Raw genomic sequence first — 21,769 nt, 5'->3', positions numbered from 1 at the left:
AAAAGTATACCGGCCAATAGTTAAAAGGTAAATCAATCACTTTTGTCTTTCTCTTGTGGCTTGTTTTATTATCCACGATATTACTATATTGCTACTCACTGTCATTAATTCGCATTAAATACTGCTTTTTTTAAGGTATGATCCCCGTTACATCCACGACGTCCAGGCAAGTGGCCGAACATCTGTGAACGTGTGGGAGGTCATCACGAAGGATGGCCTCGGGCCTCTTCACCGCATTGATGGTCGGCTGTGCTCCACAATATATATTGGCATCATTGACCACCAGCTACTTCCTCACGAGCGGGATGGACCCTACAGAGATGGAAATTTCCTGCTATAGCATGATCTTTCACCGATCCACACGGCGCACACAGTGGCCGCACACCTCGAAAACCTTGGAGTGAAGACGCTAGATTGGCCTCCCAAGGGCGCAGATATGAACATTACTGAAAATGTTGGGGCATTTTAAAAGCCAACATGTCAAAAATGGGCCTCCATACCGCTACTCCGGATGAGTTGTGGGAGGCCACCAGGAGACAGTGGGAAGAGCTGAAGGCCGACAGCGACCTTGTGCCGGCGCTCTACGACTCCCTGCCACGACGCATGTCTGCCGTGGTCGGGAATGGCGGTGACTTCACCCGCTACTGAACGACCTGTGTGCGCTCATTATTGGTCACAACATTGCATTTGTTTCTTAGCATTTCAGCAAGGATGAAGTGCGGAGTAAAATGGTTTACGACCTCAATTTTCGTTCTTTCACTGAGATGCATGCAATGTGCTGCAATATTTTAAAGACTAAGACAGAATATTTCTTACGATCCTCACAAATATTGCGCGAGATAGGCCGAGTTTTTAGCAGCTTCCCTTTGCGATTACATCCCGTTTTGTTTGTCTTTCCCTTTGACGTATACGGGAAGCATTTTGATAACTGTCGCAAACTGCCGTGAACGCGTCGTGCAGAGCAGCATCAATGAAGTTTCCCCACAGCCGTCTTAAAGCTTCACAACTTCTTTCTCTACGGCTTCACCTCCGCTCGTAAGCATATAGAACGCAGTGTGTTGAAAACTGCCTTTTTTTTTCTAGACATGAAAAAAGCGTTTACGTCAGGAGGTAACAAACGAACGAGCAATGTTCTTTGGTTTCTCGCGTGATAGATCGTTCGAGCGTGATTTATCGTTTATTTATTTTTTTGCTTGGTTGCAACAACGCTGATTTTCGAAATTTGAAACGCGAGCAAAACCACTCGCCTACTCACGCTGCGTAATCGTCTCAAGACGTATAAGGGGGGGGGGGTGACGTCCATAAGAGGGAACAGCCTAGCAGGCGATGGGCCCAGCTGAGCGCGCTTTGTCCGCATGCGCTTAGCCTCAGACTGTTTGCAGCCTCGCCCCTGTCATACGGCGCTGACGCACAGAAAATTCGCCGCTCGCGCACGCCAGTTAAAGGTTTGGGCGCCTTTACACGGTACATCAATGAATGTAGGGCGCCCATGCCGCACCCAGTATCCAGAAATGTACTAGAAGAAACACGGTAGCTCTATGTTCGCCTAAAGCACGCGCATTATTGTCATATTGCGTGCTAAATTCTTTTCTTCTTGAAAACCAAGCCAGAACAGCACAGATAAATTTATTTCATGCATGCAGCAAATCTCACCATTCGCTGCTAGAAATTTTTGAACAAGGCAACAGAACGCCTCAAATAAGGTACGTGTCCGTTCGTCTTCTTGTCTATTCGTCTTGCTGAATTTCTATTCGTGTGCGAAAATCAACGCATTGTGGAACTGTCTCGAGTCTTACTAGCATTCGGATATCACAAACGCGCTTTCTGCCCATCACCGAAACGATTTTGGAGAAAGTGTGATCGCCAGTCAATCGTCTCCATAAAGGAGCCTAGTGAACCCTGCCTTCTTCGAGGCAACCTTAATTCAGGTTCCAAATGAAGGGCAGGCCTGTCAACAGCAGATGGTAGCGGCTACGTAATAAGGATGAGGGACTCCACTAGAACAAGAGGCGTGCAACTTAATGAAATGTGAGTTGCGCACGTCGTTGTGTTTACACTACACAAGCTGGCCGGTTGCTCGGGCATCGGCATCTATATAGCCACCACACATTTTGCTATCCTTCAAAGTCTGATCAATGGCCCTTCCACAAACGTTCTCTGCTAAATTCTATGCCATGAAAAAATTCATTTGATCAAACGCCGCAGTCCACAATGCAATCCAAGTGCAATCGGGAACACACTGGGAGTGGCGCACGCCTAGAAATATTTCTACCCTTAGCGCATCATCGTCCAGACATGCTCTAACTCCAAGAATACTAGGAAATGTAATCAACTTTAGAAGACGAGCACTTCTTTGCTGAGGCGCCACTTAAATCGAACTGACCCGAAGTTAAATAACACTCACTTGTTATACGACCAACTTCCCCGGTCACTGCGACTTTTATGGCCACGCCTTAGCTACTTCGAAGAGGAAAAAAAAATAACCGCAAAGCTCGTGAAGGGTTCCTTCCCGTCTCTGATTCTGCGCCGATTAGTTCTGCCGGATGCAAAAAACACAACCGCAGACACAACCTGCGTAATTTGTCAAGATCCCAATTACTTTCGTTGCTTATACCTACTCATTCAAACAAGGACATAAAGTTGGTCGCAGAGCAACTAATCGGTTCTACACAACCGCACAGCTGGAGCTAGTCGAAGAAAGAAGTCAGCAAAACATATTTGTGTAGACATACCGGGAAAACTCAATTATGTACAACTTTTAGGTTCAACAGGAGCACTCGCAAATAAGTCAGTCGTGTTTCAGGGTGCACGCAGTGCCCGCTCCAGGAATCTTTTACGCGGTCTCGCCTAAAAACATGAAACAAGAGCACCTTCGACGGACGTATCTTTCCCAGTCGCAATATTGGTGTTCCAGCGCATCCTCGAAGCCAGCGATTTTTTTACATAAATATCCCAGTAATGGTATAAGCAACAAATTGTTTTAACAAAGCCTTGACGGTAACTTCACTGCTTTGTTCACAAGCCCTGTGCATGTCCCCTGCACTGATGCATAGTAGTGCATGAACTTTTTCCCTGTATTAGCAGTCACAGGACTGGCGTAGGCGGCGTTGTGGCTCATCGGCTGCAAAGCAACAGGTGTGGCAAGAGAAGCAAAAAATTTGCTGGTGGTTTAGCTCTGATTAACACTGGTCCAAAGCTAAAAGGTGCACCTCCCTGGCTGCGTTTGTGGTCGAGCGACTGGCGGTTTCCATCTCTCCACGGCAGGCGTCGCACCGATAACACATAGCGTTCCGCGGAAAGCATCAAAGTGCTTCGGCGTTTTATGGACAACCCGTTATCATGACCTGCGCATGCGAGGCCGGCAGACGCTTTCCGTCTTGACCAAAGGTCAATGTCAAAGGTCAGTGGTCAGAGGTCGATGTCACAAGTCAAAGGTCGAAGGTCGAGGTCGAGATAGTTGATGTAACAGCCACTGGTGTCGCTGCTGTACTGACGTCGTGTGTCGAACCTCACTACCACCAGTCATGATCAATTTTAGATAGGGGACGAGGCTCGTCGATCCTACAGTGCTGTAGTGCAGCAGGCCTTGAGTGGCGAAGACAGAGAGGTAAAAACGGGCACGGAGACTCGCGACAGTAGCGTACGGCGGCGGGAGAGAGAGCTAGCGCGATCCGGAGGGCAATAGTCGCAGTCAGGAAGCTAACGGTTAGAGCGCAGAAGGATTCTGGTAGTCGGTGACTCGAACGTAGCGAGGGTTGAGGGAGGTGTTTTGAGGACAGTGAAGGCGGACAGGCGAGTGTGGGTGGGGGCCCAGTGAGAGAAGTGCATGGTAGATGCAATGGCCGAAGCCCAGTAGGTGGTACGGGACAACATGGATGGCGAACACCTTGTCGTTATCCATGCTCGTCTCAACGATGTGCTGAAGAGAACGAGCCAGAATCTCGAGAAGCAGCTAGAAATGGGGATGCGTAGGCTAAGAGAGGCCTCTGAGTGTGTGCGTGTGACTATATGCACAATCCCAGAGGTCCATAGGCAGGCTAACGAAACAGATAGGAGGGTCGTTGAGGCTAACCGTGTAATTAGGTTAATCAGTCGACGACTAGGATACGGGGGAATGGAAGTTAACAGGGAATTGTACGAGGTCAGGCCCCACCCTTTTGCACAGGATGGCATTCACTACGGTGGAGCCGCTTGCAAGAGGGTGGGTAGTAGGATAGGTCGCCAGGCAACAGCTTATTTGCGGAGACCCAGAGCTCTGAGAGAACTAGTGTAAAGAAGAAAGAACCAAGGTCAAAGCGACGATAGAACCACAGGAGAAGACAGACATAAGCGCTAGGGTCAAGTTAATTCAGATATAGGTTTTATTAATTTACAAGGTGGCAGGAATAGACTAAAATGACAGGAAATAGAAGAACAGTTAAGGCAGGAGGAATTAACGGTATATGGTTTAGATGAAACGCATCTTAGAGATATAGAGCAACCACCCTGTAACCCAGACTACGCATGGGAATATTGCAATAGAACAGAGGGCAGCAGAGAAGGGGTTAGATGGGGCGTTCATTCATAAAATTATGAATTTTCAAAGGGGTAAACTGGGACGCAAGGAACATTTATGGCTAAAAGGAAACATGGCAGGGGTGCAAAGAATCCTTGGTTTTGTATACTGGTGGACAGGAGCTAATGCCAACGAGAAAAACAGGAAAATGTTAGAATGTATTGCAAGCAACACTGATGAGCTAGAGAGACCGGGCGAGATAATTATATTAGGCGACATGAGCGCACAAGTAGAAGACCTGGATGGGTACACAGATTCGGCAGAAAGCATGCTGCAGGATATGTGTGAGAGGCATGATTTAGTTGTATCCAACAGTATTGGGATGTGTGAGGGGCACATAACATGGGAGGCAGGAAGTCTGCACTTCACGATAGATTATGCACTAATGTCACAGAGGATGTATAACAGATTAGGGGTAATGAGCATAGATGAACATGGCTCCAGAAGTCTAGGTAGTGACCACAAATGTATCAAGTTGACTTTAAGAAGAGAAACCACCGTAGGACTGAAGCGAGATGAACAGAGGAGAACCAGAAATTGAACTAGACAGAAAATGGCACATCTTCAGAAAGTGTAGAAGGGAAGCGTCCTATTTGTTTAATCAAAAAAATTAGAAGAAAGTGTGTTCAATGGATTTCAAAAGCAAATAAAAAGATAGAATAGCAGCTCAAAAATTCTGTAAACAATCAGTAATAAGACTAGGCTAGAGCAAATGTTTATTGTTACAGATGAGGGTATTCGACTAGAAGGGGATGAAGCAATGAAACACATAAGAAAAAGGATGACAGAAAAATTTAAAGAAATGTTGCACAGAATTTATCGAAAGCGGATAGACCGGTTATTGCAATCGCTTCACTTGAGCAAAGAGAAAGGGAAAGGGCAGAGAAGAAGGTTCCTAGTGGCACGTCAACAGGACCGTATAGTATTCCGATTATGTTAATAAGGAAGCTAGGACCAAAATCCAAGCAATCATTTATACAGGCAGTGAATAAAATGATAGTGGATTACAAAGTCCCCGATGAATGGCGATTAAGTAGAATGGACATGATATAAAGGGAAAGGGGGACAAAGCAGACGTAGGTAACTACCGTCCCATAACAGTGACATCTGTGGTTTACAGGGTGGTGATGCAGATTATAAAGGAGAGACTGCAGGCTTAGGTGGAGAACGAGGGGGTACTAGGGGAGCTACAAAATGGGTTCCGGAAACAAAGGAGATTGGAGGACAATCTGTTTCATTGACGCAGTGTGTAGAGATAGCTGAAAAAGAACACAGGCTCCTATCGCAAGCATTTTTGGATATTAAGGGAGCCTACGACAACGTTAATGAAGAGTATTTGTGGGACACACTGGGCACATTGGATGTGGAAGATTGAGTAAATAATCTTTTAAAAGACATATATAAAAGAAACAGAGTGCTTATAAAATGGGAAAATAATGTTTTAGCGACTATAGAGATACAGCGGGGGCTTAGGCAAGGATGTCCTCTGTCTCCTTGTTGTTCATGTTGTACCTGCAAGGGTTAGAGACCAAGGTAGAGAGGAGCGGACCAGGCTTCAACCTTTCTTTTTTTGAAGCAAGGGGAATGAATTAGAATTATTACAGGGGCTAATATACGCGGATAATATAGTGCTAATGGCTGACAACAAGGGAGATTTGCAGAAGTTGATAGACATATGTAGTACAGAGGGAGACAGATTAGGTTTCAAGTCTAGTAAAGAAAAATCTGCAGTCATGATATTTAATGATGAGGGCAGCGAGCATAGAACACATGAGTTCACGCTTGAAGTAGTGGATGAGTACAAGTATCTTGGGGTGTGGATAAATACCTGTGCTGAGTGTCTGACAGACTATCAAAAATATGTAATTAATAAAGCTAGTAGGATTGCAGCTGTCATGAAAACTAGTGCACTGTGGAATTACAATAGTTATGAAGTGGTAAGAGGAATCTCGAAAGGGGTGATGGTTCCTACCCTGACTTTCGGTAATGCTGTCCTGTGCATGAACCAGCTGTTCAAGCAAGGTTAGAAATCAAACAATGCGGCGTAGAGAGGCTAGCTTTGGGAGCACATAGTAATGCACCAAATCGGGGAATGCAGGGTGATATGCGATGAGAGTAATTCGAGGGCAGAGAAGCTAGCAGTAAGATAGCATTTGAGGAGCGATTGACAAAAATGGGGAAAAGAAAGGGCTAGGCAATTTTTCAGATACCTGTACATAAAGAACGTTGACACGAAATGAAGAAAGCGAACTAGAAAATTGATAAGAAAATATCTGGACAGCTGTATGGGGCCAAAACAGCAATTATCGGTTAAGAAAAAAGGTAAAGAAACAGACAGAACTTTCTGGAAAACAGGGATGCTGACGAAATCGGCACTGGGGACATACAGGATCTTTAAGCAGGAAATTGCCAAAGAAAATATCTATGATAATTGTTGTTTGAGGCCAGTACGGGAGTTTTGCGGTCTAAGACATATAGAGTCAGGTACAGCGAGATAGACACGTTGTGCGTTGCGTGCGGAGAGGAGGAGGAAACGGCTGAACACTTGGTACTTTTCTGTAAAGAGCTTCACCCTACAGTGGAAAGCAGCGGGACTGATTTATCCAAGGAATTGGGCTTTAACGACAATGAAGGGAAAGTAGATTTTAAGCGGGTAGAAGTAACCAAGCGGAGGTTATCTGATTGGTGGCTAAAATCAAGACAAGAGTAAAATTTCATTTCATGGCTAGGTGGCTTGAGCCACCGCCCGATTTAAAGGGCTAAGCCTTAACCATCCATCCATCCATCCATCCTCCAACCCACCCACCCACCCACCCACCCGCCCACCCACCCACCCATCCATCCATCCATCCATCCATCCATCCATCCATCCATCCATCCATCCATCCATCCATCCATCCATCCATCCATCCATCCATCCATCCATCCATCCATCCATCCATCCATCCATCCATCCATCCATCATGTTTTGAACCTCACTACCACCAGTCATGATTAATTTTGACCTCTACCTACATTCCGGGTGAAAGTTGCGGCCCCGCTGACGGCTCGAAAAGGGAGTAGTGAAGCTTTTCAGTTCAAAAATTTTTCGGGCTATGTGACTCATGCATCGCACCAAGCTTACTCATGAATCCAAAAACACGCAGTAGGATAAAGCAAAGCTCTTATCTACTTAATCTTGCAATTCTTTAAGGCATGGGCAAAGAATTCGGGGAGTAAACTCAAAAAAATTTTTTTTTGAAATTCGAATAAAAATTGCGTTATTTAGGAAATATCCAAAATTAGGGTGTTTTTCTTGGCCTCTTTTTGCACCAAGAGGCAATTTAGTGTGTGCGCTCTTTTTGGTGCTGGACACTAAACGTCCTCTTTTTGCTCAGTATTTCAGAAACACCCTGGAAATGGCAGATTGTGCAGAAACAAATGCTTTCCAAATGACATCCTTTTTTCTCAGATATGAAATTTATAGCCCTGTTACACGGGCAGGGTTAACCGCGGTTAAGGAAACCACGGTTAAGCGGAACCATGGTTAGCCGCTGTTACACGGTGAAGGAAACTGCGGTTTCGCAGCTAACCGTGGTTATCGCTAACCGAGATTGGCAACCTCGGTTATCGTCATTAACCGAGAAGATGGCGGCGCCTGCAGAGACAGCATGCAGGCCGGCCTCCGATGCGAGACGCACGAATTGGCCTCCGCCAACAACGGAGAGCCTGATACAAATCTGGGAGAACCATCTGCCCCATCTTCGTGGGAACGTGAGGAACGCCAAAATTTATGCCGCCATCACAGCCCAATTGAACGCGGGACTACCTGCCGACGAGGGACCCTACAGCACAAAACAAGTTCGGATGAAAATTGACAACCTGAACAAAAAGTACCGGTAAGTACAAATGCTATATTCTGTCGCCCGTGTATAATATTATGCGGTTCGCTGTTACACAGCCGCGTCGGGACGGCTGCGCTCAGTGTGAATGACGCGACTACTCGGAAGGCATGTAGGGCTAGTAGTGTACACACGGCGCTGCGGACCCATTACCGAGCAGTTCACTAGTTGTTCCTACAAAAGTTATTTACATCTAAAAACACGTCTAGTTTTGCTTTCGGCTGGCATGAAATGGTACTCGCACCACTGCTATCGGTGGTGACGAATTACGAGGTTTCCTGTATGCACTAATTGCTTTTATTGAATGAGAACTGCAGAATTTTTTTTTGCGACGCTGTTGATAGACTCGCGGTGGGTTAATTAGCACGCGTCCTCTGTGCATTGTCTGACCGCTTTGTTTTCGGTAAACCACCTTTCTAAAGAAGTTTCATTACGATTTAATTATGCATCGTTCAGTATATACATAACAGTGCAGTGTAAATACATTTTCAGTTTGTTGTTTTCGTTAGTTTCATAGCATTATTCTGAGTTGCTGCAACAAACTATTATGTCCTGTAATTATGAAGCATAATTTTACATCATCACTGTCAGACATTTTACGCAATGCTTAATAGATTGCTTGGAAATGTAAATAGTGCTCTCTTTGTTTAGGAAACTGAGGCGTGATGGCACAACCACCGGCTCACCAGGAATTGGATGGGAGTACTACCGAATGCTCCACAAATTTTTAATGACGATACCTTGGTTGAAGAAAGTATTGAGGTAGTATGTATTTTTTAAGTTCCAAAGTGTTCACGTCTGAAACTAAATTCAATGACATAAATACGTGTAAATAGAAAATATTCATAAAATGATTTTTATAAGATGCGTTGGCTATGTTGGGATAATTAAAGCTATGAAGGAGTGTGGACTAAAAAGAAAATTTGTGACAACCATAAATTGTGTACTGCACCACTTCACTCGTAGGATTTTCCTCACCAACACTGCGCTTAAATATCAGTACATGACTTGTTAAAGTGGTAAGACGAGCTAGTTAGTCTTGGTACGTAAAATGGATATATTTTTCAGCCGAAATACATAGGACCCGGAAGAAAGAAGATAGACGCAGGACGAACGCTGACTTCAACTGATGCACTTTTGCTGATTTATGTTTTGTATGTCCGACCAATTTTAGAATTTGGATCTGTGCTGTTTTCTGGTACAGCTACTTACAAAATTCGCCCGCTCCTTCATTTGGAGCGGGAAATACTTCGGTTGTACCTTCGCCTCCACAAATTTGTGGCCAATATCGTGCTTTATCTTGAACCCCGTATTCCTCTTTCATTATCTAGATTTCCACTCCTAACTGTTCAGACGTGCCTAAGGATATAGGAATCAGGTTTACACCGCTCCTTGTCTCTTTTTTGTTGCCAGCCGACTTCCTTTTTTGGAGTCCACTGGCCTAGATTTCATACCCCGCAGGTAGTTCTGGTACAAAATTTCCTTGATCCTTTAAATGTTCTTTTATATAACATCCTTCCAACAAAAAACAGTGGGTCCTCTGTAGAAATTGTCTATGATGACATTTTCTTGAAAAATGCTAAGCATTTACCACCCCGCATTTTAAATATATTATTAGAAGACCATTTACAAAACCTACCTATTAGCTTAACGATAGCTACTGACAAGCAGCTGTGACAAGTTCTGGTACGGCTTCGGTCATCCAATGTAAGAAGCCATTGTCTGCCTATGCATGAGATGTGTTATCGTCATGGACATGTCCCTCTTGCGTTGGTTACAAATTTGGATTATTGCAATGTAAACAAGGTTTCGTTCGATGCTTTACAGGTGCCAGAGGTGGCAGCTCTGGTTGAAGGGTCTGAGGTGTTGGCTACTTGGGAGGATGCAGGCGAAATTGGTGCCAGCCCGAATGATGTCATTGAGCAGCAGGAAGACAGGCTCTACAGCATGCCAGCTCACACAAGTACCAGCATCGCCGCAGTTAACCGATGCTCCAGAGCTGAGGACAACGTTGCCGCTGCAGATGTCATATCTACCCCCAACAGCGGAGAGAAACGGGCTGGCAACTCCGCAATAGAGCAGCTGCTGGAGCTGCCGAAGGAGGAAGCTGCCACCGCTGCCAAGCTTGCCAAGAAGTCATACAAGCTTCAAAAGAAAGGGCTAAAACTGCAAAAAGAATCTAACGATATGCAAGCCTCTATGATTCAAATGATGCGGCGGTATTTTGAAAAGCAAAACAAATAAACAGCTAATCACAATTCTAGTATTGTATTTGGTTTTATGGCGCATAAGCAACACAGGCTATCATGTGCCAAACACATGGTATAATCTCAAAAATTGGGTGTCCTCAGTGACAGTCCTTGTCCGGACAAGGACTCCGAGGAGCCCAACAATTCAAAACATAGACCTCAGCCTTCTTCTCAGGCCTGAGAAAATAGATCAGGTGCATCACAGAATGCGTCAAGGAACAAGGTAAGAATTTTTAGATGCAGTAGTTCTGTGATATTATATTTTGCTTAAAACTTAAAATCGCCGCTCCTTTCAGAAAACCAAAAACAGATGAATTACCTACAGGTGGTTTATTGCCTAAAAGTAAATTGGGGTTGAAGGGAATGCATTCATTGTAAAACACTGTAAAATATTTTTTCCTTAGCCGTTAGAGCTCTGTGCACGAGAATAAGATGTGATTCACTGTGAGCTCATCTCCACATTTCTCACATAAAGGTTTGTCTTGTTTTGTCATTGGAAAGTTGTGTTAGGTGTGTGTGTCCGATGTGCAGGTGGCATAAATTTACCTCTATAAATTGCTCCTGATGCCTGTATGTTCTCCATTCTCCCAGAGTAGGTTTTGCTAAATGTAGCTTATTTTCTTCACTAGTCCATGTAGACTGCCATTTTTCTTTAGGTTTATTTTTTGCTAACTTTATGCATTCTGTACAGGGTATGTTTACAGTCCCGACTTCCTTATGGCGAGTTTGAGCAGCGCACCACTTTAGCTCTCTCGTTTACTCTAATTCCAAGATCGCCTGTAATCCAACAGCGCTTAATTACATGTCTTTGTTTAATCAGTTTTTATGTTATGTAGTATATCTCCTATTAAAGGTTCTCTCACATTTCTGGCGTCCAGAGCTATGATTACACTCAGCGAGTCCATGTTGATAATGCTGTTTGGAATGTTCTTTTTGACTATTTTTGATATAGCCACCGAAATGGCATAACATCTCGAGGTTGTATCATACGCTTTCTCGAAATTTAAAAAAAAAACAGCAAGACAGCGTTTTGTGTACGAAAGTTTCACAGACAGTATTTTCGAGATGAACCGGGTGGTCTGTTGTGGAGCATGCATTTTTGAAACCGCACTGATGGACATGGAGAAGCTCACGGGGTTCTAGCACGAAGGTTAGTCTAATGTTCATGATACTTTCAAAGGGTTTCGCAAGGCAGCTGGTGAGGGCTATGGGCCTATAACTACTGGGAAAGGTTGCTGGATTTTCAGGTTTTAAAAATGGAACTATGATGGCCTTCTTCCAGGCTTCGGGTAGTATACCCGACACCTAAACCTTATAAAAAATTTAAAAGTGCCTCTACCGCAGGTTCAAAGGAGTGGGACAGCATTTGATAGTGTATTCCGTCAGTGCTGTGTGCAGTATGTTTACCAGCGAACAAGACTGTGTCGGTTTCTTGAACTTTAAAAAATTATTATATGGTTCATTTGTATATCCACTTGAGGGAGTCTTTCTTTCTCTGCTGTGTTTTCTAGTGTTTGTATATTTATAACCACAGCAACTTACTCAATCTCAGTATTTCTGTACACCCTAGTTAAGGTGTTATAAATATAAGTAAAGATAGAAAATCCACTGCATATGCCTGTAACCTAGTCAGCACAATGAACCTTGGTGTATGCAATGCAATGAAAACTTTATTTTGGGTTAAATCAGCAAAAGATAATTCCAATAGATAACTGAATGAGCTACTCTTTTGTGAGTATATTTAAAAACATTAAAACGAAGCATGTAATGGTTGCACCTACAGTAGTTGAAGTCGAGAGTTCGACGAAAACTCGTCTGGTCGGGGACAAACATGTTGACGAAGAAGAAGGAGCGCCGACCAAAGAAAACAAAAAAAAACATAAACAGACGAAACGTCTGTTTATGTTTTTTTTGTTTTCTTTGGTCGGCGCTCCTTCTTCTTCGTCAACACCTACAGTAGTGCATTTCATACAATGTGTTTTGACATATTATGACCAGATGCGATATTTTGCTTTTAACATTGCAGCGCAGTAATTGCATGGAATGTAAATTGAGAGCAATAAAAAACAGCATTTATATCACAGCATCATCTAAGCTTCAAAAGAAAGGACTGAAGCTGCAAAAAGAACTAAAACGTACACAAGACTGCGCTTCAAATGATGCAGCAATATTTTCGCCAGAAAAAAAAAGGAGCAGGAGATTAACTATAGTGAAATTGTAATTACACTACAGGACATTGCAATTCACTACCACATGAGAGGCTCGCGACCACAATATTGGTGCTTAGCCAAGTTTTTGTGCGAAAAATATAAATAAAGGAAATGCCATTTCATGTTGCAGCAAAGTTAGGTTGCATATAACTGAAAGCAAAATTTTGGCTGGCACATTACACATTCTGCTGCCACAGTGGCTCATTATAGTTACGACGCTCGGATGCTGAACCGAAAAACACGGGCTCAATCTCGGCTGCGGTGGTCGAATTTCGATGGAGGCGAAATTCTAGAGGCCCGTACACTGTGCGATGCCAGTGCACATTACAGAACCCCAGGTGATAAAAATTTCCGTAGCCCTTCACTACAGTGTCTATCATAGCCTGAGTCGCTTTGGGACGTTGAACCGTCATAAACGAAACATTACACATTGTCAACAAAACAATGCAACAAAGAGACGGCCTGATGTGATAACCTCTGTCCTCAATACATCAGCAAAGACACTAAAATTAAGCACGGAATAGCTGAACCTATATTTATGAGTTTCATGTGTTTCAACAAGGCAGGACGAGATATAATGTTCTGCTTTGAACATCACAGTGCAGTAATCAGATTAAATGGCGAATATAAAGCGTGAAAGAAGAACAGGGTTTCACAACAAAGCTGTACTCACAATCATATTAGCAATTCAAAACAACTTATGTAGCAAACTCGTTAGGAACTTCAGTACAAAATAAAATACACAATGAAAAACAGGGCACAGTCTTCGGCTCACAGCCCACTGAAGCGACTTCATGGACACGATCCAGGTGGTGTATTGTTCAGTTGCCAGCAAGGAAATTTGCTAAAACATTTCGAACCTCTGCACCACCTGGTGTATACCGGCTAGTTGTGCATGCTGGCTGAGGCCTGTTGACCTCAGCAGAGTGCATGCATTCAATCCAGCTTGAATCACACCGATCCCCGAGCTGTTCACACATGTTATGCAGCACGCATGAATGATAAGTCTCACATTGACAAGTTTGTTCTCCGTGCCTTTCAATAAAATCCTGAAACGTGCCTTCAGACGGCCAAATGCGTTTTCAACAACCCGTCTCGCACTGGACAGGTGGTAGTTGAAAACTTGTGACGGAGAACCTGCTGGCCCTGGCTGCGGAAATGGCTTCATCACATAGGTTTGCAGTGGGAAAGCCTGATCTGCTATTATTACAGGGCAAACTGACACTCCATTGAATGTTCTTTTTCCCAGCTGGAACAGGTCACTGGACAGCACCTTTGGGAGACGTAACTTGAGGAACACATCAGAGTCATGGTTCTTTCCGGGTGTTCCAACTTTTGTATAAATAAACTTATATGAATAGTCCACCACTTCAAGAAGGATCACAGAGTACCAACCCTTGTAATTATAGTAATCCGCAGCTTGTTTTTTGGGTGGGCTCACCTCAATGTGGCAACCATCTAAGGCTCCCACACCTTGGGGAAATCCGGTCACTGCTACAAATTGCCTAACGTGCTCCTCCAACTCGTGCCGTCGTGGGTAGCGCACAAATCGCGACTCGAGGACACGAACTATAACGGCGCAAAGCTCACGAAAGATGATGTTAACCGAAGCACGGCTAACTCCGAATACGTTGGCCACAGTTCTGTCCTCGGCAGAAGACGCCAACCTGTAGATCCCGATGGCTACCCTTTTCTCCAAAGGGATCGCATCGCGCATGTTTGTGTCGACATGCCTCATGCAGTCACAAACGCTCACCACATAATTGAATGTGTGTCTGTTCATTCTGAAGTGTCCTCGAAAGTCGTCCTCCGAGAGGTGAGGCTGGGTTGTTTCCCACCATGACGAACCTCGTGGATAAGCCCATAGGCACCTGTCACGCAAAGCGATTCGCGCAGTGATCACCATGAGCTGTTTACGGCGCCTTTCTGCACGTCTTCCCTCCATATTAAGTCTTTCCACTTCAGCGAAAACTTGGCGCTCCCGGATTCGCCGCTGTTGAAGCCTTGCTTGCATGGACATGAAGAAGGTCCAGAATGCCTCATCTTCGCCGCTTTCATTGACGACTGGCATGGTCAAAGCCATTACTGCTCATGCAGCAGTATGTGCACGGCCGATGCTACACAAAACACCGCAGCAGTCGGGAGTACAGGCAACGCTGTGGATGAATGAGCGCATTCCACGAGAGATTTCGAGAAAGAACGAGAGTGGCACCAATGTTTACAAACTGTTTTAGCCTGCCGCCCTTCTACCGAAGCAGGCGTAGGCTGAAAAATATCTCACACGAGTCTTCTGCACGCCGTAAAGTGTATTTTGTTCTAAGAAATCATGTTTAAAAAGCAACGTGGCGAAAATGCTGCTCTCATTTGTGAACTGCGACTATTTTGCCGATCGCCGCGTCATTTTTATTGTTTTACCCTAGAGGGCGCTAGTGACTAATAACAGCCGCCTCTAGCCGCTGTGTAAAAGCAGTAAACCGCGGATCGCGTTAACAGTGGTTAAGCTCGGTAACCTCGGTTAAGCATAACCGCAGTTAAGCCAGCCGTGTAACTAGAGTATTATTTCGTCGCATAAACCGCCAAACTCGTACGCAGCACTTGGCATGCATCCGAGACATGCCTGTCTTGTACAGTGCAAGAATATTCAGTTGACATAACGGAGAAAGAGCCCTGGAGCGGAGCGACATAAGCATTGAAAACGTTAGTACCTGTTGTCGGATAAATTTTTGGTCACTATCTGTGTTTTGACCTCTCGCTTTTAAAAGCAAACGTTTGAACGCATCACGAAATAATTCCACGTGATGATCATGCAACGTTAAAAGCCAGTTGAACGAACACTACTCTGGAGTAAGCAATTAAGCGTACATTCTTTATGCCATTTCTTATAGTTATACGTATATCTTAACGAGCAGCTGATTGCTTTACCCTTGTGTGTTCTCTAAAAAAGACATTTTTTGGAGAAATCGGCTCTTACCCAAAGCCATAGGGCTCTGCCTGTATACAGGTACAGTATATACGTATATACTATAACTAAAAAGAGAATCTACAGATTTCGGCAAACTTATAGCTGCACACAGAGTATCTAAAAGTCGTGCAGACGGAAGTTAATATTTCTTATTAAATTGCGCACGCAGCCTATAAATAAAAATGAAAATGGTCATAAATAATATAGCTACAGGCTTTAAACGGCAAAAATACTGACCAACAGCGGTTGGTCAGCGGTTCGGCTACGACCAGTGACCAGAGACCACATGCTGCTCGATATAATGTTTTAACAGTTGTTACACTGAAAAGGAACTGCAGCGGCTGAACGAGGGCACCAGAGAAACGGACCTACACTTCAGCGTCGTCCACTTCTAGAGGCTGCGATCTCTTTCTTCTTCTACTTCCAATCCTCGTGTCACTGCCCCTTCTTCAGGAGCATCGCCCCGATGCGGTGTTACCTTCAGACCGAATAGCGGGGAGAAAAAGTGTTCAAGAGGTACACCACGTGTCTGACGTCACGGAATATGACTACATGCAGCCGGAAAGTCACTCGGGGGGTCGCTCGTAGTACGGCTTCATTCGCACCACATGCACAACGTCGCTGCGCTTGCCGTTGTGCGATGAACGAGCTGGCGAGGCTGGCGCAACTTCGTACGCTACGTCGCTGAGGCGGCGGACAAGGTAAAGGCCGAAGTAGCGGCGCAGTAACTTTTCGGACAGCCCGCGACGATGAACGGGCGTCCAAACCCACACATAGTCGCCTGGGTGGTAGGTAACGTAGCGGCGTCCAAGGTTGTAGCGGTCAGCATCGATCTGCTGCTGACAGTGAATGCCGTGTCTGGCCAGTTGCCGTGCTTCTTCCGCGCGCTGAACATAGGTGGCGACGTCGACAACAAGTTCACGCTCACTGTCAGGGGGGTCCACGGGTAGCATAGCATCGAGGGTGGTGGTAACCTGTCGACTCATGACTAATTCGAACGGAGTGGACTGCGTCGTCTCTTGCTGCGCGGTATTATACGCGAATGTTGCGTATGGGAGAATTTCGTCCCATTTCTTGTGCTCGATATCAATATACATGGAAAGCATGTCGGTCAAGGTCCTGTTGAGGCGTTCTACCAAGCCATTTGTCTGCGGGTGATAGGCTGTTGTACGTCTATGGCTGGTGTGCGTGAGCTTGAGTACAGCCTGAGTGAAGCGGGCCGTAAATGCAGCTCCATGGTCAGTAATGATAGCTGCAGGAGCGACATGACGCAGGACGATGTTGTGGACGAAGAAGTCGGCGACTTCAGCAGCAGTACCGTTTGCAAGTGACGTGGTCTCAGCGTATCGGGTCAAATAATCTGTCGCGACAGCAATCCACCGGTTTCCTCTGGTCGACTTCGGAAAAGGGCCGAGGAGGTCTATGCCAATTTGCTGAAAAGGGGTCTTTGGTGGTGCTATGGGCAGTAGAAAGCCGGCTGGCTTCAGAGGAGGAGATTTGCGCCGTTGGCAATCCCGGCACGTTGTTACGTATCTACGCACGAATGGGAGTAAATTGGGCCAGTAAAACTTAAGCCGAATCTTTGGCAGTGTGCGACTAACCCCCAAGTGGCCGCCGGATGGTTCATCATGACAAGCGCTTAAGATTTCGGAGCGTAACTGGGATGGCACAACAAGCAGAAACGTCTCTTTGTTGCTGTCAAAGTTGCGCTTGTAGAGGACTCCACGCCGCAGAATGAAGGTCTGTAGTCCACGACGAAACACTCGAGGTACATGAGAATTCAAACTCAGAATCTGCTCGTTGAAGCTGCGTCATGCGGGAGATGCTAATGGCACAAAGAACAAGGCAATCTTCGGGGATGTCTTGCGTAGCCGGTTCCACGGGCGCACGTGATAAACAGTCCGCGTCCTGGTGCTGCTGACCCGATTTATAGACGACCGTAACGTAGTACTCCTGTAAACGGAGGCTCCATCTGGCCAGCCGGCCAGAAGGGTCTTGAATGCTGGCCAGCCAGCATAGCGAGTGATGATCGCTGACAACACAAAACGGTCGGCCGTAAATGTAAGGTCGAAACTTACTCAGAGCCCAGATGACGGCAAGGCACTCTTTTTCGGTCGTCGAATAGTTATGTTCCGATCGAGAAAGTGTGCGGCTCGCGTAGGCGATTACTCGCTCTGCGCCGTCCTGCCACTGTACGGGGATCGCTCCGAGGCCGACATTGCTGGCGTCAGTGTGGACATCAGTCTCTGCGTTCTCGTCAAAATGAGCTAGTATTGGTGGACTTTGAAGGCGGCAGCGGAATTCCTCGAAGGCTGCGTCTTGGGCACTTCCCCATACGAAGGGTGTGTCATCTCGAGTCAAGGCAGTCAATGGCTCAGCTAGGCGAGAAAAATCTTTAACAAAGCGGTGGTAATACGAGCAGAGGCCCAAAAAACGTCGGAGGGCCTTCTTGTCGGTTGGGCGTGGGAAACTGGAGACGGCGGAAGTCTTGTCGGTGTCTGGAAGAACACCTTGTGCGCTGACAACATGTCCTAAGAAACGGAGCTCCTCGAAGACGATATGGCATTTCTCTGGCTTGATCGTTAGCTGTGCAGACTGAAGAGCTTGAAGGACAATGCGCAATCGCTGCAAGTGTTGTTCGAAGCTAGACGAAAAGATGACCACGTCGTCCAGGTACACAAGGCACGTCTGCCACTTCAAACCAGCTAAAACAGTGTCCATCATGCGTTGAAATGTGGCCGGAGCGGAGCAAAGTCCAAACGGGAGCACCTTAAATTCGTACAGACCATCGGGTGTCACGAAAGCCGTTTTCTCGCGGTCTCGCTCGTCCACCTCGATCTGCCAATATCCGCTTTTCAGATCTAAGGAAGAGAAGAACCTGGCGTCCCGGAGTCGGTCAAGGGCATCATCGATTCTCGGGAGTGGGTATACGTCCTTTTTGGTAACATTATTCAGTTTCCTGTAATCAACACAGAATCGCAACGTGTTGTCTTTCTTTTTCACCAGGACCACCGGCGACGCCCACGGACTTGTTGACGGCTGTATAACGTCGTCTGCAAGCATTCATCGACTTGCGTCCTAATAGCTTCGCGCTCTTTAGGCGAAACGCGGTATGGACGCTGACAAACTGGTGGCGTAGCCGAATCGGTGACAATGCGATGCTTGGCTACCGGCGTACGTCCGACCTTGGAGCTCGCCGCGAAGCAATCTTTAAAATCAAGTAGCAGCGACGACAGAAGGTTCTTCTGATGAGGTGACAACTCCGGGTTGATTTTAACGTTCTGAAGGGCGTTACTTGGCGCGGCATTGTCGTGAAGATTCACCTGTACGGGGCACAGATTCGGCAACCTATCCACTTCGTCGAGAAAGGTGACGGCCGTTCCCTTGGCGAGGTGCTGAATTTCGTTCGTGAAATTAGTCAGAAAAACTGTCGCACAGCCGTCATTCAGTTCAACAAGACCGCGCGCGATAGCCACACCCTTCTCGCGCAACAGCGAAGGGTGACTGTCCGCAATACCTTCGTAGTCGTGAAACGAGTCGTTCCTCACTAACACCAGCACACTGGACCGTGGTGGCAGCATTACGTCGTCTTCGACTATACGCAGAGCGTTGACGCCTGGGCCTTCTGTGTTACTGTGCGCCACGGCTTGCTTCGTCGAAAATGTGACTCGCGCCTCGTGTAGATCGATCACAGCACCGTTTGCCTGTAGAAAGTCGAGGCCCAGGATCAAATTTCTCGAACACTCGCTCAACACAACGAATTCACTTACGTAGACGAAACCGCGGAAGCCGACTCGGGCTGTGCACCTTCCGGCCGGGCTAATGAGGTGACCTCCAGCCGTGCGAATGCTAGGGCCCAACCATGGTGTCAAAACTTGGCTCAATTCCTGGGCGAGGGTGTGGCTCATCACGGAATAGTCAACCCCAGTATCAAGTAAAGCGATGGTGTCAGTTCCATCAATCGTCACACGCAAATCAAAAGTAGCGCGTCGGATGCTGTCGCTACCCTGCCCCGGTGAGGAATCAGCGTATCGGTATATCTGCGGCGGAGGATCTTCAGTTTTCCCGACAGCAGCGGCCTTGCCTCCGGAGACCGCTGGAATTAGTTTTCCCGGCGTGGACTGGGAGAACGCCGCTCAGGGTAGCCGGCGTCTCGGCGAGGGCTTGGGGAACGGTAACGCAGCGGAGATGATGAGCTAGGATCGTAGCGACCGTATGTCCCAGGCCTCTGACGGGCCGACAGATGAGCTTCAATTTCGAATGGTCGTTCGCCATTCCGGGGGCAAGGGTCGTCGGGCGCGAAACCACGCAGACCCACTCGGCGGTACGGGCAGGCCCTGTAAAGATGTCCCGCCTCACCACAGTGGTAGCAAAGGGGCCGCCGGTCCGGTGCACGCCACACTTCACACTTCCGTGGCCGCTGATAAGCTGGTCGAGCAGGCACACGGGAAAGACCAGACTGCTGCGCTGCGTGAGTCGCGGTATTCACGTCGTAGCCTGGCGTTGGGGCCCGGCAGAGGACAGATGCATAGGTTGGTCTGACCTCAGTCTGTCTTGGGATCGCAGGCAGTTGTTGCCGCTGTGCTGCTAGGCGCACCTCGTCCCGGACGACTTCAGACAGCGATGTAACAGACGGCGCGCTGGGAGGCAGCTGAAATGCTTGTAATTCCTCCCTGACGATCGACCTGATTAGGTCCCGTAAAGCGGCCGCATCACTCTCTAGCGGCATCGAAGAAACAGCGGGCCCAAGCGTGCTTACATCCCGATTGTATTGCCGGGCTCGTTGCAGGAGCGTCGTCTCCATGGTAGTCGCTTCCGTGAGGAATTCGGCAACAGTACGCGGTGGACTGCGCACAAGACCGGCGAAAAGTTCCTGCTTGACCCCGCGCATGAGGTGGTGAAGTTTCGTCCCCTCCGCCATGGATGGGTCAGCACGCTTGAAGAGGCGCGTCATGTCCTCTACATACATGCGGATGCTTTCGTTAGTCCGCTGGTTACGGGAGCGAAGCGCAGCTTCAGCTTTCTCCCGGCGGTCTGCGTTGGGGAATGTAGCTATGAGATTTTGGCGAAATGTTACCCAGGTGGACAGGTTGCTCTCGTGGTTCTCGTACCATGTCCTAGCGGAGTCCTCGAGCGCAAAATACACATTATGGAGCTTACGGTCGTCGCTCCAACCGTTGTAGCGGGCGACCCGCTCGAAGGTGTCCAGCCAGTCTTCCGCATCTTCGTACACGTCGCCGCGAAAAGATGGCGGTGTTCGCGGCGTGTGGTAGAGGATGGGCGCCGGGAACCTACTGTGTGTGGCCATTTCCGGTGGGACCGTCGGTCGAGGCTGCGTCTTCTTCGTCGGTTTGTCAAGAGGTCCGAACTCGGGTGTCTCACCGCGGAGGCGGCGGCTTGGGCGCTGATGGACCGGTGTGAGTGCCGTCTTTATCTCGTAGGCGTACGCAGGTCGGGAAGCGTACCCAGCACCTCCACCAGATGTGTAACAGTTGTTACACTGAAAAGGAACTGCAGCGGCTGAACGAGGGCACCAGAGAAACGGACCTACACTTCAGCGTCGTCTATTTCTAGAGGCTGCGATCTCTTTCTTCTTCTACTTCCAATCCTCGTGTCAATATCATGCTAAGATTAAGCACAGTCTTACTCTGTGCGGCCGCTACTCTTGGTTGGAAGGCCTGGAGCAGAGAAAGTTAATGAAAATCTTGCCATTCAGGATATTCAGAATAGCCTTTTACCACGCTTGCCTACGGTATCTTTATAAACGACATTCCTCTCAGTCCTCAAAAACAGGCTTTGAAAAATGGTGACTTTGCGACCGCTGGGAAAAAATAAAGAGATACTCTCCATACATGTAAACAAGAGTCACAAAAGAAAGCTAAATATGCGTTAGCGAGCTTTAAAGGCTCTTT

At 46.9% G+C, this 21,769-nt stretch overlaps 1 protein-coding gene across 1 annotated transcript; it reads right to left on the bottom strand.

The window, feature by feature from the left end:
• Positions 1-13,739: 13,739 nt before the first annotated feature.
• On the bottom strand, positions 13,740-14,978 carry LOC144134077 (uncharacterized). Its single transcript, XM_077667066.1, has one exon. The coding sequence runs from the start codon at positions 14,976-14,978 to the stop codon at positions 13,740-13,742; it is 1,239 nt and encodes a 412-aa protein (XP_077523192.1).
• Between the last annotated feature and the right edge of the window lie 6,791 nt (positions 14,979-21,769).

Source organism: Amblyomma americanum, chromosome 5, assembly GCF_052857255.1.
Source record: "Amblyomma americanum isolate KBUSLIRL-KWMA chromosome 5, ASM5285725v1, whole genome shotgun sequence".
Classification (NCBI taxonomy): domain Eukaryota; kingdom Metazoa; phylum Arthropoda; class Arachnida; order Ixodida; family Ixodidae; genus Amblyomma; species Amblyomma americanum.
This window is presented reverse-complemented; position numbering and strand designations above follow the sequence as displayed.